At 42.8% G+C, this 13,910-nt stretch overlaps 1 protein-coding gene across 1 annotated transcript; it reads left to right on the top strand.

The window, feature by feature from the left end:
• The first annotated feature begins 584 nt into the window (after positions 1–584).
• LOC141011540 (gamma-aminobutyric acid type B receptor subunit 2-like) lies at positions 585–12,235 on the top strand. Its single transcript, XM_073484705.1, has 19 exons — positions 585–833; positions 2,862–2,999; positions 3,078–3,248; positions 3,359–3,460; positions 3,917–3,982; positions 5,454–5,642; positions 5,840–6,082; positions 6,229–6,289; positions 6,396–6,476; positions 6,591–6,741; positions 7,157–7,289; positions 7,574–7,672; positions 7,768–7,878; positions 8,503–8,610; positions 8,972–9,199; positions 10,150–10,263; positions 10,352–10,401; positions 10,829–10,867; positions 12,004–12,235. The coding sequence occupies exons 1-19, from the start codon at positions 585–587 to the stop codon at positions 12,194–12,196; spliced, it is 2,526 nt and encodes an 841-aa protein (XP_073340806.1). The 3' UTR covers positions 12,197–12,235.
• The last annotated feature ends 1,675 nt before the right edge of the window (positions 12,236–13,910 follow it).

A 13,910-nucleotide genomic window follows, 5' to 3' on the forward strand; every position in this document is an offset into this window, starting at 1 on the left:
TTTTCAAAACTTGCTGTCTACGTTACCCACAATGCAACTCAGTCACTGAATGACATCACTGGAGGCAGTCACCCTTAAAGACACAGTGAGGTCAAGATGCAGGTGGTTTAAAGGAGCACTGTGTAGCTCTGAAGAAGAAATTCAAAGTCAGAATGTTAATATTTACTAGCTAGAAGCTAGGAAGGTGGCAGGGTCCGCCTCATATAAACAAAGTAAAACAGCATAAATTGTCTTGTCCTTTAGGGTCAGTTTGTTTATTCAGTCAGTGAAGAGCTTTCTTCAACAAAACTACAGACTGCTCCTTTAAGTGTAAAACTGGTGGAGTTGACAGTCACAGTCACAGAGTGACTTTAAAGTGAGTTAAACATGCAGATGGTTTGAAGTTGTCGTCTCCTTCTTTAAAGTAAAGAGGCATTGTTGTGGTGAAAGCCGTCCTCTGTGTGCAGGAACCATCTGTGCTGAGGATCCTGGTGACATCTTGTGTCCATGCTGATCCTTTTATCTCCTCAGTCGGCCTCCTCAGGCTCTCAGAGGATTAGAGTTTTCCCTGCAGGAGGATCAGAGAGGAAAAGTCTGTGCAGAGAATGGAGCGTCGTGGACGGTTGGAGGCGTTCAGGCTGCTGCTTCTCTGCTGGATGGTGGTCGGGCCGGTGCCGGCTCAGGTCCGCCACCCTCTGCCTGTGCTGTGGATGATGCCCGTCAGCTCTGGGTCAGGGAGGGGGAACCTGACCGCCGCCCTGGCCCCCGCTGTCAGACTGGCTCTGCAGGACCTGCAGAGACAACCACCACCGCTGGGAAACTATGAGATTCAGCTCCAGCTGCTGGACTCAAAGGTTGGTGTCAGACTTCTGAACAGAGCTGCATGAGATCCTGACAGACAACCACTTCTTCAGTCTGTCAAAGGTTAAAGCAGTTCAACCAAATGTTCTCCTTGTAGATCGCTAAAAAATGTCTGCTGAGGTTTGTTATGTGACAGTCTATTTAAAGGAGCAGTTCAACCAGAAAGGAAAACTCAGTCATCATTTCCTGATGATATAAAGTCAGGCTCAGCCATCATCTCCTCCTGATGATATAAAGTCAGGCTCAGTCATCATCTCCTCCTGATGATATAAAGTCAGGCTCAGCCATCATCTCCTCCTGATGATATAAAGTCAGGCTCAGTCATCATCTCCTCCTGATGATATAAAGTCAGGCTCAGCCATCATCTCCTCCTGATGATATAAAGTCAGGCTCAGCCATCATCTCCTCCTGATGATATAAAGTCAGGCTCAGTCATCATCTCCTCCTGATGATATAAAGTCAGGCTCAGTCATCATCTCCTCCTGATGATATAAAGTCAGGCTCAGCCATCATCTCCTCCTGATGATATAAAGTCAGGCTCAGCCATCGTCTCCTCCTGATGATATAAAGTCAGGCTCAGTCATCGTCTCCTCCTGATGATATAAAGTCAGGCTCAGCCATCGTCTCCTCCTGATGATATAAAGTCAGGCTCAGCCATCGTCTCCTCCTGATGATATAAAGTCAGGCTCAGCCATCATCTCCTCCTGATGATATAAAGTCAGGCTCAGTCATCATCTCCTCCTGATGATATAAAGTCAGGCTCAGTCATCATCTCCTCCTGATGATATAAAGTCAGGCTCAGTCATCATCTCCTCCTGATGATATAAAGTCAGGTGAAGTCTCGTAGTCCACAGAACATTTCTGGAGCTTCACAGTAAAACAGAGTTGCAGCGTTCTGCTGAACAGCTGAAGCAGCTGGAGATGATTTAAACATCAGATGTCTCCATGCAGCTCGTCTGCTGTGATCACAGAGATCAACCTGATCTGACGAGACTAGATTTACATCATTTATTCAGATGAAGTCTTCACTGTAGCTGCTAAGCTAACAGTGTTAGTGTGCACAAGCTCGACCAGTCTGTAAAAAACATCTTTTCTACTCAGTTTGGGATTCGAGTCACTCTGTAAACTCACTACAGACAGTTTGCAAACATTTACATATTTTAGTTTAATTGTTGTGTGTTTCTAAAGACTTTAGTCGCATTTTCTTTTCATGATTTTCTGGAAATTTAAAGTGAATTCAGATGTAAACTCGGCTCTTAAGTCGAACAGAAACATGGGTTCAGTGGTCTAATGATGAAATAATTCCCCTCGTTCTTCACGACTGTCGCTGTCAGATAAAGACGAGATACGTTGAGAAATAATCACTGAATAAAAACAACTGAACTGAATGATGAACTGAAAACATGAAGGCTAATTCAGAGACGACCATTAACACACACAAAGTTTGTTCATTTGGCTTTAGAAAATATTTTTCATGGCCAGATAATTAAGACTTTTAAGGTGACTGAAGTAGCTGTGGACTGAAATCCAAACAGTCTTTTCTTTGGATGTCTTCTCAGATCAGTTTGTGATCTCTGGACTTCTGGAGACTTTGACTACAGCAGCAGAGCTGTATGGAGACATTTCATTTATTACATTTGTTTGTGGTTGTTTTTTAAAAATTATTTATTTATGTTTTAGCTCCAGAAATATTTTGTGGACTACGAAACATGACCTAACTTTCCATCAGCATGGAGGGAGGAGATGATGACTGGAATGACATTTTTTGATGAACTGTTACTTTAAAGTGACCAGGAAAATAATGTTTCTGTAACATAAAACATGAATGATTTGATATTTTCACCTCTTCGGGCGTCCAAAGATAAAATAAAATCACTCTTTGGTTGAACTGGTCACCACCGGTAGATGTTTGCGATCAGTCAGGAGGCGTCATGAGTCAACACTGTCAGATTTAAAGGGTCACAGGTGGTAAAGATGAGATCCTCCTCATCACACTGACGTCAGTATGTCGTGTTTCACAGTGCGATCCTGCTGCAGCACTCAAAGCTCTGTTTGACGCCATGTGGGCGGGGCCGAAGTACCTGCTGGTGTTTGGAGGGGTGTGTCCATCTGTGACGGCGCTCATCGCTCGCTCTCTGCCAGCTCTCAACCTGGTGCAGGTACACGTCTGGTCCCCTTCAGACTTCGTGCTGTGTCAGGTATGGTGACAGGTAACTCATGTCCTCTGATGTCCCCAGGTCTCTTTTGCAGCCTCGTCCCCCAGTCTGTCCAACAGGAAGTGGTATGGGAACCTGTTCAGCACGGTGCCGTCAGACCGCGCTCTGAACCAGGCCACGGTGAAGCTGCTGCAGCGCCACAAGTGGAGCCGAGTCGGCCTCATCACACAGGAAGGACCCAGACTCTCAGAGGTGAGGACACCTCCATCAAGCTCAACGCTGCGTTTTAATGACCCTTTCTCTGTATTTTAGCTCCACAACTGCTTCCCGTTTTCTTTATGTGATTTTCTGTGTTTGTGCAGATGAAGAAGGATCTGATCCGACAGCTGCTGAAGGCCGACATTCAGCTCGTTTCCACAGAGTCTCTCTCTGAAGACGTCTGCAGCAGCCTGAGGAGGCTCAAGGTACATTTAAAAATATAATATGAAGGAATTTAGTAGTTCTTACATTATCCCAAATGTTTCCAACAAGAAATCCACAAGTTTCCTCAAGGTAACAGTGAGTTTCATCTAGCCATCTGTCGTTATAACTTCAGGACAGAGTCAGAGAGAGAGAGGAAGGAAGGCTGAGAACGAGACCAAACATAACGTGAGGAGAGATTTTCAGTCAGGTCAGCCTCTGAGTGAAGTCAGCACTCAGCAGAGACTCTGGTTCTGGTTCTCTGTCTCCTCTCTGTAACGTTACGTTCATAAAGTAAAGTACATTTCCCCTCCAGCTCCAGTCAGCAGTCAACATTACAGAACAGAAAGACCCGACGATGGAGGTCACCTCCGGATCACTGCTGCAGTCTGGCTGTTAAACAGGAGTGAAGATAAATCCACACGAGTATCATTAATTAATTGTGATTCTGTGTTTTGCAGGAAAATGATGTTCGGATCATCATCGGACAGTTCGACGAGGAGTCCACCTCTCAGGTTTTCTGCTGTGTAAGTACACTATCTGGTCAAAAGTTTGTGGACACCCCTGAGGTCTGTTTTCTCTGCTTTGGGCCTCTGAGATGTCAGGAAGGGAAATCTTAATGACACAACATACGCTTCTATTCTAGACAACATGTTTTCATCCAATTTTATGTCAACAGCAGCTCCGAAAAGAAATAGTTTTCCAGTTTGTTGTTGGATTGTTAAAAATATAGTGAACACAGGACTCAGTTCTTCTACGCTTTGAGTGGATGACCGCTGATCTTGCCTGGTCCAGGGGGCTGAGTGGTACAGCCAAAAATATTATGATTAAAATGTTCACACCAGTTGATATCGATAATTATCACGATAAATATCAGATCGTTATTTCTTGTTTAACGGTCCAGTTTTGTTCCTGCATCAAAGTCAAATAAACCCGACTGTGAATTGGACCTACTGAGCAAAAACATATCCACAAGACATGTGAATGAATGAACTGAATGAATTTGAATCCTCCCTCTAACTTTTGTTACATGAAGTAAAATTTGGCCGTCACAAAAGCTTTAATTTGGAACCAAAAAAGTTATTTAGACGTCTGTGACTGAAGTTGAACAGATGTCTAGAATTACACTGTAAAACTGCAAACTTTCATTTTGAACCCTGTAACATTGAAAAGACGTCTACAAACGTTCATTCTGGCTCTACAGTGGAAATCTTTTTAATGTCGTTATAGACGCCTTTTAGATGTGTTTTTGTTCAGTGGGTGGATTCAAACTGTGCAGTCTCTTTTTCCTCAACAAAATAAGTCATAGAAAAATGAAGTGCACAACTAAAGATGGCTCAGACTGCAACGTTTAAAAGTATTTTTAAGGATTAAGGCAACAAATACAACAATACATAGACAAAAATGTTAAGTAATATTAATTATACCTTTGGACACATTGTACTATCAGAAATTTAAGAGAAGACGTTGTTTAACAGTAAACGTTCTTTGCAACTCTTCCGCATTAATCTTTTATTTTAAAAGTTATAAAACAAGATGATGATGCAGGAAAACATTAAATTAAGTTTTAAATTCAACAGAAATTATACCTACATAACATATCTTACAATAAGTTTCAGTAGAAACAAGAGCTGGATGTCACCAAAAAATGTTGATGTTATTTGATTTCCGCCAAATGTAGACATATCTAGTGTTTTTAAAAACAGTCGAACCACAACTAGAATTAAAACTGAAGTCTGACCGATGTTTGATGTGTTTCTGTTGATGATCAGATGGCTGCAACACAAAACCTGTTAAAAAAAGAGGTTTCCAACAGTGCAGCCGGTCAGGGTGGAAAAGATAAATATGATAATACAACTTTCTGATATTAGTACGTATCATGATACTCAGATTAATTTCAGGATGTTAAAAGAGACATAATTTTTTTGTTAAGAGAGGATTCATTTCAAACAGTAACAGTACCAGTGAGCAGCCGCACTGAGTCTCTGTGACCCTCAGGCCTACAGACTGAACCTGTTTGGAGCTCGGTACCAGTGGATCATTGCTGATGGAGGAACAGCTGGATGGAGGCTGGGGTGGCAGGTTTCTGGCTGCACGGCCAACAGTCTGCTGACGGCTGCAGACGGATCCATCAGGCTGCAGATGAGACAGCTCAGCACCAAAAACACAGCCGGAGTCTCTGGACGGGTCAGAAACCACTAACACCTTCTCACTGACATAAGTCTCCTCTTGTTACATTATAATATAGACTATGGCAGCAAACCCAAGCCACTGATGAAGACAGTGGGATGTGGCTGAAAGCTGCTACTCAATAGTCCTTAAGTGGTGATTCTTGTGTCAGGTTCTTTATGTCGACAAAGTGACTTCACCTCAGTTTTCTGCAGACCCCTCAGGACTACCAGGACTCCTACCTCAGACAGCTGTTCCAGGAGGGGTCAAAGGTCAACGCCCTCCACGCCTTCGCCTATGACGCTGTTTGGGTCGCTGCCAAAGCTCTGAGTCAGGTGATGGAGGCTGTGAAGCACAGAGAGAAGTACAGCGTCCAGAGAAACGTGACCGTCAGCGAGGAGGAAGTTTACAAGATGCTGCTGGAGGCCGTGAAGCAGACGCAGTTTGAAGGACTCACAGTGAGCACATGAACACGCCTGTAACACACCTGAAACACACCTGAAACACACATGAAACACACACCTGTAACAGCCCTTTCACACACATGAAACACACATCTGTGGGATTTGTGCGTTGTGTGTTTTAAATGCTTGTGTTGTTTCAGGGTCCAGTGTTGTTTCGTAACGGGGAGAGGATGACGTCGATCGAGCTGATCCAGTTTCAAGGTGCTTTAAGTCACATGATGCTCTGTGTGTGTTCATATTCACATGTTGTTATCAATCAGCATGTGTACTATGTGTGTGTGTGTGTGTGTGTGTGTGTGTGTGTCAGGCAGCACCGGTGTGTTGGTCGGAGAGTTCAGTACTTCCACACAGCAGCTCAGACTGATGAACCAGCAGCTGAAGTTTAAAGGTGAGACACTAAACTCTAACTTTACACCTTATTTTTAATAACTGTCACCTAAGGAACATTGATTATTGATCAGCCATTGATCAGTCATGATAAAGCGTGTATTTGTTCCTACAGGTCCAGGACCAGCCAGAGACCAGACTCTGGTGGTTCCACAGCGGCAGCATGTCAGCTTCCTCCTGTACGTCATCGTCTCCTCAGCTGCAGCTGTGACCATCATCATCACTCTGACCGTCCTCTTCTTCACCTTCATCAACCGTAAACACCGGTACAACTTCTATTCCTGTTCTATTAACTTCTACTTCCTATTACACATTTTAAACACTCATCAGCTCTTGTATTTCACCACAGACTGTATAAAACATGGATGTTATTTACAGTTTTTAGAGAGGAACTCTTCACTGTAGCTGCTAAGCTAAAAGCATTAGCGTGCACCTCATCTGAACTGGGTGCTCGAGCTCGACCCAGGGTGTAAACATCATCTATATATTTTTTCTCACTGTACATTTCTATTTTATATTTATGATTCTGGACTTCTGCAGTACTTTTTCCTCTTTCTTTTCTCTCACTATGTTTTTATTGTGAACGTCATGCATCAAAACACCAAAGCAAACTCCGTGTGTGTCAACCTACCTGCCACTAAACCCGATTTCTGGTTCTGGTTCTTCTGTTTGCGCCTGCAGGCTGCTGCGATCACGCAGTGGATCCCAGGATGAGCTGCTGCTGTTGGGCATCCTGCTGTCCTCCTCCTCGGTCCTGACCTCCGGTTTGGACGGAGCCTCGCTGTCCAACTGGACACTTGAGCTGCTCTGCTCTGTGAGTTCTGAGCAGCAGGACACATAAATAAACACAGTACAGTTTATTCATATACAGCTACATAAAAGTGCACAAACTTGTAAATATAAATATTTATCGATCAAAGTCAAATTAAACACTTCTGTCCTTCTTATTCATCAGGATTGACTAAAGTTTCTACGAACAAATCAAAAAAATAATTCAAAGATGCTGTAATCAGAAGAATTGTGCACATGGTGACTTTAACGAGCTGTTAGTTGAACACAAGCGCTGCCTCAGTCTGAAGGAAAGCGTTTGTCCGACAGGTTCGACTGTGGACTCTCTCTGTGGGACACGCGGTCGGCTTCGCTGCGCTCTTCACCAAAACATGGAGGGTTTATTCACTGTGCAGCATCGAACCGAAGGTTAAATCACAACCAGCCCAGCCTTAATTTGACTTCTACATGTTTTTAAAATCATTCAGCTGACAGTAAAATGTTTCTGTGACTTCCAGCAGCAGCAGCGAGGAGGCTGTGTGGTGCTCTGGATGCTCCTGCTCGATGTGTTTGTTTTAACCACCTGGCAAATCCTGGACCCTCTCAGATGGGTGGTGCAGCAGCATTACGCAGAGGTAACGACAACAGGATGAGGTTGGAGGTTAAAAAGACAAAAAGGCAGATGTAGAAGAGTTTATGGTAAAGGGTGAATTTGTTCTGCAGACGAGAGATTAAGCAAACTTCAAAACAAGACATCACAGCAAATCAATTTCAGAGGACAACCTGAAGAAAGTACATTAAAACGAGTATAATCATCGTACAAAGGTGCAAACAAAGTGCTCCCATAAACACACAGACAAGCTTTGTAGGCGTTGTTAAAGGAACAGTTCTCCCACAAATCGAAGTTCAGTCATTATCAAAAACTTCATTAAAACTATGCAGAATCAGCTGTTAGCACTTCCTGTTAGCAGTGAACCTGTGGATGTACAGACGACTGTCACTGGATTACTGATACTGAAGAAAACTTAAAAACATGACTTTTCTCAGGCAAGCTCTGCACATGGATTTTATACAGTAAGATTAAGATCTTGTGTAGTAAAAAGTACTTTATTTGTGGAGTAGAAGTATTCAGTTACAGAGAATGGAAACTGGAGTACAAGCACCACAGGAGGGGCGACAGGAAGTGAAGGCTCTGATGTGTTTATTGAACTTGTTGTCGTCTCTCAGGTGACCTGTGTGTTTCCTGTTGTTTGTTTCAGAGCGACGCTGCTCAGGACGCCGTTGTGCGTCCGTACTCTGAACACTGCAGCAGCGTCAACATGGAGCTGTGGCTCACGGCCGTCTGCGGATGCAAAGGACCTCTCATGGTCAGGACTGACACCACACCACACCTCATCTAAAGTTACACGGCCAGTTGCTCTCAAAGTCGTCAAGAATTCAGGACTCAATTTTAATTTCACACCAGAAAATGAAAATGTTTTCATTCTTAGATCTTTACCATCAGTGAGGAAACATCACGCTCGTCTTTTCTCTCAGCAGTGACTTTATTTAACACTGTAAAATGTCCTGCTCTTGGTTGCACATTAAAGAGGTCTGTCAATAATCTGTTTATGTCGGTTTGTGTTTAAGAATGAACTAATATTGTTCAAATACTGACATAATCAGAAATGAGATGTAGAGCTGCACCTCGTGTGTTTGCATTAAAATAAAATGCTGTGTTTCCTTCAGGGTCTGGGATGTTTCCTGGCCTGGAGCATCAGGGCTGTGCAGGCGGATCATGTGAGCAGCGAACACCTCACGCTCAGTGTGTTTGCTGTGATGGTGTTCAGTGTTTCAGGAGTGTCGGGATCACTGCTGACGACCCACAATCCCTCTGTTCAGTTCTGTCTGACCAGCGTCCTCATCCTCTGCTGTAACATGTTCATCCTGAGCTCAGTGTTTGGACCAAAGGTCAGTGTGACGCTCTGTTTTCATTCTGTCAGTGTCCATACTCAGACAGCAGACTGTGAGGTCGACCCCCTCAGGTCCTGATCACACCTTTAACATCCGTCCTGATTGATCTGATCCCAGAGTTCAGCTCTCAGTCCGTCAGCTGACATTAACATTTGTCCTGGTCTGATGTCACTTCCTGCTCTATATGAAATAAAGCCGTCCATCACTGGGACAAACAGACTCCATGTTTTCACACAAAGACAGAGAGAAGTTCATGTAGAACATTTGCTGAATTTACAAGAAGGAACAAATAAGTCAGAATCAGTCAGAGACAGAGTTTCACACAGTTTATAAAGTGTCTCCAACTCAACAACTCACTAAACTGACACATTTGTTAAGGGAGTCTGGGGACAAAGAAGTCGCCTATACTGGTTACTGTTTAGTGTCTCTGTAAAATGTGACATGTTTAGATCAATAAAATGTTTCTTCTTTCATAAATTGAGTGTAAATGGTGAAATCAGTGTAAACAGTGTGTTCAAACAGCTGCTAAATGTTGGCAGGTCAGACTTTAGCACTTTAGACACAGAAGCAGACAGGCTGGTGCAGCCATGCTGCCACAAACTGACACTTTTTACAAGGAAACACACAACTTACTGTTTTCATTTAATGCTGAATTTACAAGAAGGAGACAATGATTCAGAATCTGTCGTAGCTGTTTCACAAAGTTTAAGTTTCTCCTCGTGAAACAACTCTTAAAATCACTACATTTGTTAAGGGAGTGTGGTGATACGGTCTGTCTCCTCCTGCTCCTTCTGATTCTTCTTCTTCACAGAGGTCACTTGAGCAGGTGGTCAGGTGAATGTGATCTGATCTCACATGTGTCCTCGATGCGTCTTGGGGCCGTTCACACCTGTGATACTGGGTCTAAACAGGGACTCTCAGAGGATTTTTCCTGTGTTTTTATTTCTTTGCAGTTTCTGCGGCTGGACAACAGCGAGCTGCAGAGTGAAGCTGCAGAGGGGGATGAAGATGAAGATGATGAGCAGCTGAGCCTGTTGAACCAGGAGCTGAAGAGTCAAACTGCACAGGTGAGGACACAGAAACGTTAATGAAGACGAGGCTGGTGTGATGTCAGATGAATTAACACCGCAGCGCTGTGTGTTATCGTCTCTGCAGCTCGATGTGGAAATAGAAACCATCACCATGCAGCTCTCTGAAACATCTGAGTCAGCTGCTCCTGAACTGAAGAGAGAGAAACACGACGGTAACAAACGCATGAAGTTAAACAGAGACACTGAAACCAAAGAGTGAACTAACGTTGTTCTCTTTTATCAAAAACACCTCAAAGACCTTCACCCCGACACTGACCGGATCTCATCTCTCAAACACAAGAACGACAAACAAGCATAAGGAGGAGTTTAGCCTAGCTTAGCACAGAGAGTGGACGCAGGGGGAAACTGCTAGCAAAAATCTACTAAATGAGACGACGTCCTGACCCAACAGTTGTTAACAGCTCAGGAGATATTTGCACATCATTAACTAACAAACTCTTCCTTCAGAATCAACATTTCCCTCTGACGACTGTATTTTTTCTCTGGCAGGTGACGTCAGATGTGTGACATCGACTCATGTAGCTCAGGTGTGTCCTGAGAGGAAACCGACAAGTCCAGACGGCATCAACTCTCCTGACCAGTGAGTCCAAACACCCAAACATTCACAACACTGGAACCATCCTTTGTTTCTGTGTTTCTATTGTCGCGGCCTCAGGTAGCTCTACAAGAGACAGTGATATAAAACTAGACTGAAGCTTAAAGAAACAGTTCAGCCAAAAGGTAAAAGTCAGTAATTACAGTTACACACGATATCTTTGTTAAAGGAAAACATTTAAAAAATGTATTAAAAAAAAATCAACAGGCTGAAGAAATAACTGTTTTGAAGTGATGATGTCTGTGAACTGTGTTGTGGGGATATTCACTGAAGTTAGCATGCTAACCAGTTAGCAAAGCAAAGCTAATGTGCTCGCACTGAAACACCAACACTCCCCTGGTGCTCCGAGCTCCCTGTGATGAATGGCTAACTGAGCCAACAAGCTAACAGCAGCGACAGTCAGCAGCAGTTAGCGATGGTGATATACTGCCCCCTGTGTTGTGAGTATGAATTCGACAGGTGGCCAATTCTTAAATACCTTTAAAGAAGTGTTAAAAGATCTTAAAAAAGTGGTTCCTAACTTTGATACAGCACCGTGAAAAATATTGATACAGACAGTTTGGTGACATTTCATTCAAAGAAACATTTAGATGTTTCAGTTTAATTACAGTTGTTGCCTTTAGTCCATTTTCTTTTCATGATTTTCTGGAAATTTTGATGAAATTTGCTCCAAATTCAAATGGAAACTTGGCTCTTATGTAAATCAATCTAACGATGGAATAGTTGAGACTTTGGTCAGTGCCCTTCATTCCTGTTTTTTTCATGACTGCCAGTGTCAGATAAAGACGATAAAAACAAATTATGCTGAAATGAATCATCTAAAGGAAAGACGAAGGCTAATTCAGAGAGACGACGATTAACACACTCACAAACTTTGTTCATTCAGAGTCCGATGGTCAGATTATTAAGAATTTAGATAAATCATTAACCGAAGAGTTTGACGTTTGGATGGAAGAGTACTTTTACTGGAAACACTTAAACTTGATCTGATATTAACTTGGATTATTTATATTTACTGTATTTACAGTAATAAAGTAACTCTGGCAGCAGTTGAAGCAGACACGAGTCTCACTGTGGTTGTAGTTTCTGTAGCTTCATCTCCTTCCTGTCGTCTCTCTCAGCGTGTGGCGCCGTCTGTCTGTGCAGCTGCCCATCCTCCATCACTCCTACCTGCCCGCTGTCGGAGGCGTCAGCGCCAGCAGCTCCAGTCTGTTCGGCAGCCGGGAAGCCTTCGTTCACCACGACCTGCTGACGACCTCCACGACAGCTTCCTGTACGTCTGACGCCGCGCAGCCGGGGCCACGTTACTGCTGAACCAATCAGACGGCTGCTGGAACCGTCACCTGCGCTGAACTGGAGGATTATATATTTATTATTGGATATAACAACACACACACAACAGAAACACGTTGAAATGCTGGTTTGAATCTGTCAGATTATCTGATGACTTTGTAAGAAAAATGAAAATATAAAGAATACAGATGTTACAGTTCATGTTTTGCCATTAAAACTTTTTCTATGATAAAACTGTTGGATTATTTGGAGCGATGTGTTACGAGAAGCTGCCAAGTCTGTGGGAATTTTTACAATTAGAAAATCCTCTATAAATAGTGTTATTGAGTATTTAATATTAAATATACTCGAGTATTAAAAGTATGTATATGCTGTAAACTACGGGTCGACTGATTATCAGAATCACTTTTTTATCTGATTGATGATAAAATAAATGAATTTAAAAATGTGCTACTTTGGCTCTGATGCAGCATGTAATCTGTAAAGTAACTAGTAACTTATCAGATAAATGTAGTGGAGTGGAAGAATAACAGCTCAGTGTTTGTTGAGTACATTTACTCTCAGAATCTGTAAAGTAACTGGTAACTACAACTATCAAGTATGTGGAGTAAAAAGTGAAATACACTTATACTACAACTTCTTTACTCCAGTAAAAGTAATGGAGTACAGACATGTACAGTAAAGTAACGAGGCTGTTTGAAGCTGTGAGGAGGAGAAAGTTCAGGTGTTTGTGTTCAGGTGTAGAGAGGGAAAGTCTCAGAGAGACTCAGGTACAGGACAGATACCTGAGACATGGACTGAAGGACAGTAATGAAGTATTTGTAATGAACAAACACTCTGAGCTGTTATTCTTCCACTCCATTACATTTATCTGATAACTTTAGTTACTTGTTACTTTACAGATTACATGCTGCATCAGAGCCAAAGCAGCATATTTTTAAATTAATTTATCATCAATCAGATTGTGATCAGTGATTCTGATAATCAGTCGACCCGTAGTACACAGTACATATATACTTTTAATACTCGAGTACATTTAATATCAGATACTCAATAATACTCTGTATGGACTCCGGGCGGGTAAAGCGCCGGTCCTGGCTCCAGAACAGGACCGGTTCTGCCTCCTCCTCTGGTTGTACTGACTGATTGTTTTGAGGGTGTCTCACAGCTGATTTTTTCAGATGATGCAAATTTGCTCTAATATTAAAATGATATAATAATGTTTGAGTGGCAGCGGCTCAGTCTGCTGCTGCACATGAATCAAGAGTTCATACAGAAATATGACGTCAGGCAGCGTCGTCTGCCTCCATCTTCTACACAAATGTCAAACTCTTCTATGGTTAACATGTATCTTACATTTGCACGTGAATAACATTTAAAACGTCATATTTCTTACTTAACAGTCATATAAAATGTAAATGTCAGCGGGCTCCCTCATTGTCATGGCCGCCGCCCCGCGCTCAGATTACCGCGTTAGCCGCTAACATGCTAACCTAAACTGCACACACAGCCATTAAGATGACAGAACGGGAAACAGCAGCACGAAAGTACAGTGTGAACATTATCATAGCCCCAGAGCACATTATAACACCACCAGCTCACCTGAAACATACAGAAATATCACTTAAGATTCACTATATCGCTACACACGGTCGTCTGCCGCCATCTTGTACACAGAGACTCTCGTTATGTGACGTGTTCTCGCGAGATTTCCCTCAGATTCACTCGTGTAGCA

This window comes from Pagrus major, chromosome 17 (genome assembly GCF_040436345.1).
Source record: "Pagrus major chromosome 17, Pma_NU_1.0".
NCBI lineage: Eukaryota > Metazoa > Chordata > Actinopteri > Spariformes > Sparidae > Pagrus > Pagrus major.

Bases quoted from the DNA above. Each gene is read 5' to 3' on its own strand.
- LOC141011540 (XM_073484705.1), top strand. From the start codon at position 585: ATGGAGCGTCGTGGACGGTTGGAGGCGTTCAGGCTGCTGCTTCTCTGC. The intron at 6,083-6,228 runs GTGAGCACATGA...GTGTTGTTTCAG, and splicing joins CGCAGTTTGAAGGACTCACA to GGTCCAGTGTTGTTTCGTAA. The intron at 10,402-10,828 runs GTCAGCTGCTCC...GTGTCCTGAGAG, and splicing joins CAGCTCTCTGAAACATCTGA to GAAACCGACAAGTCCAGACG.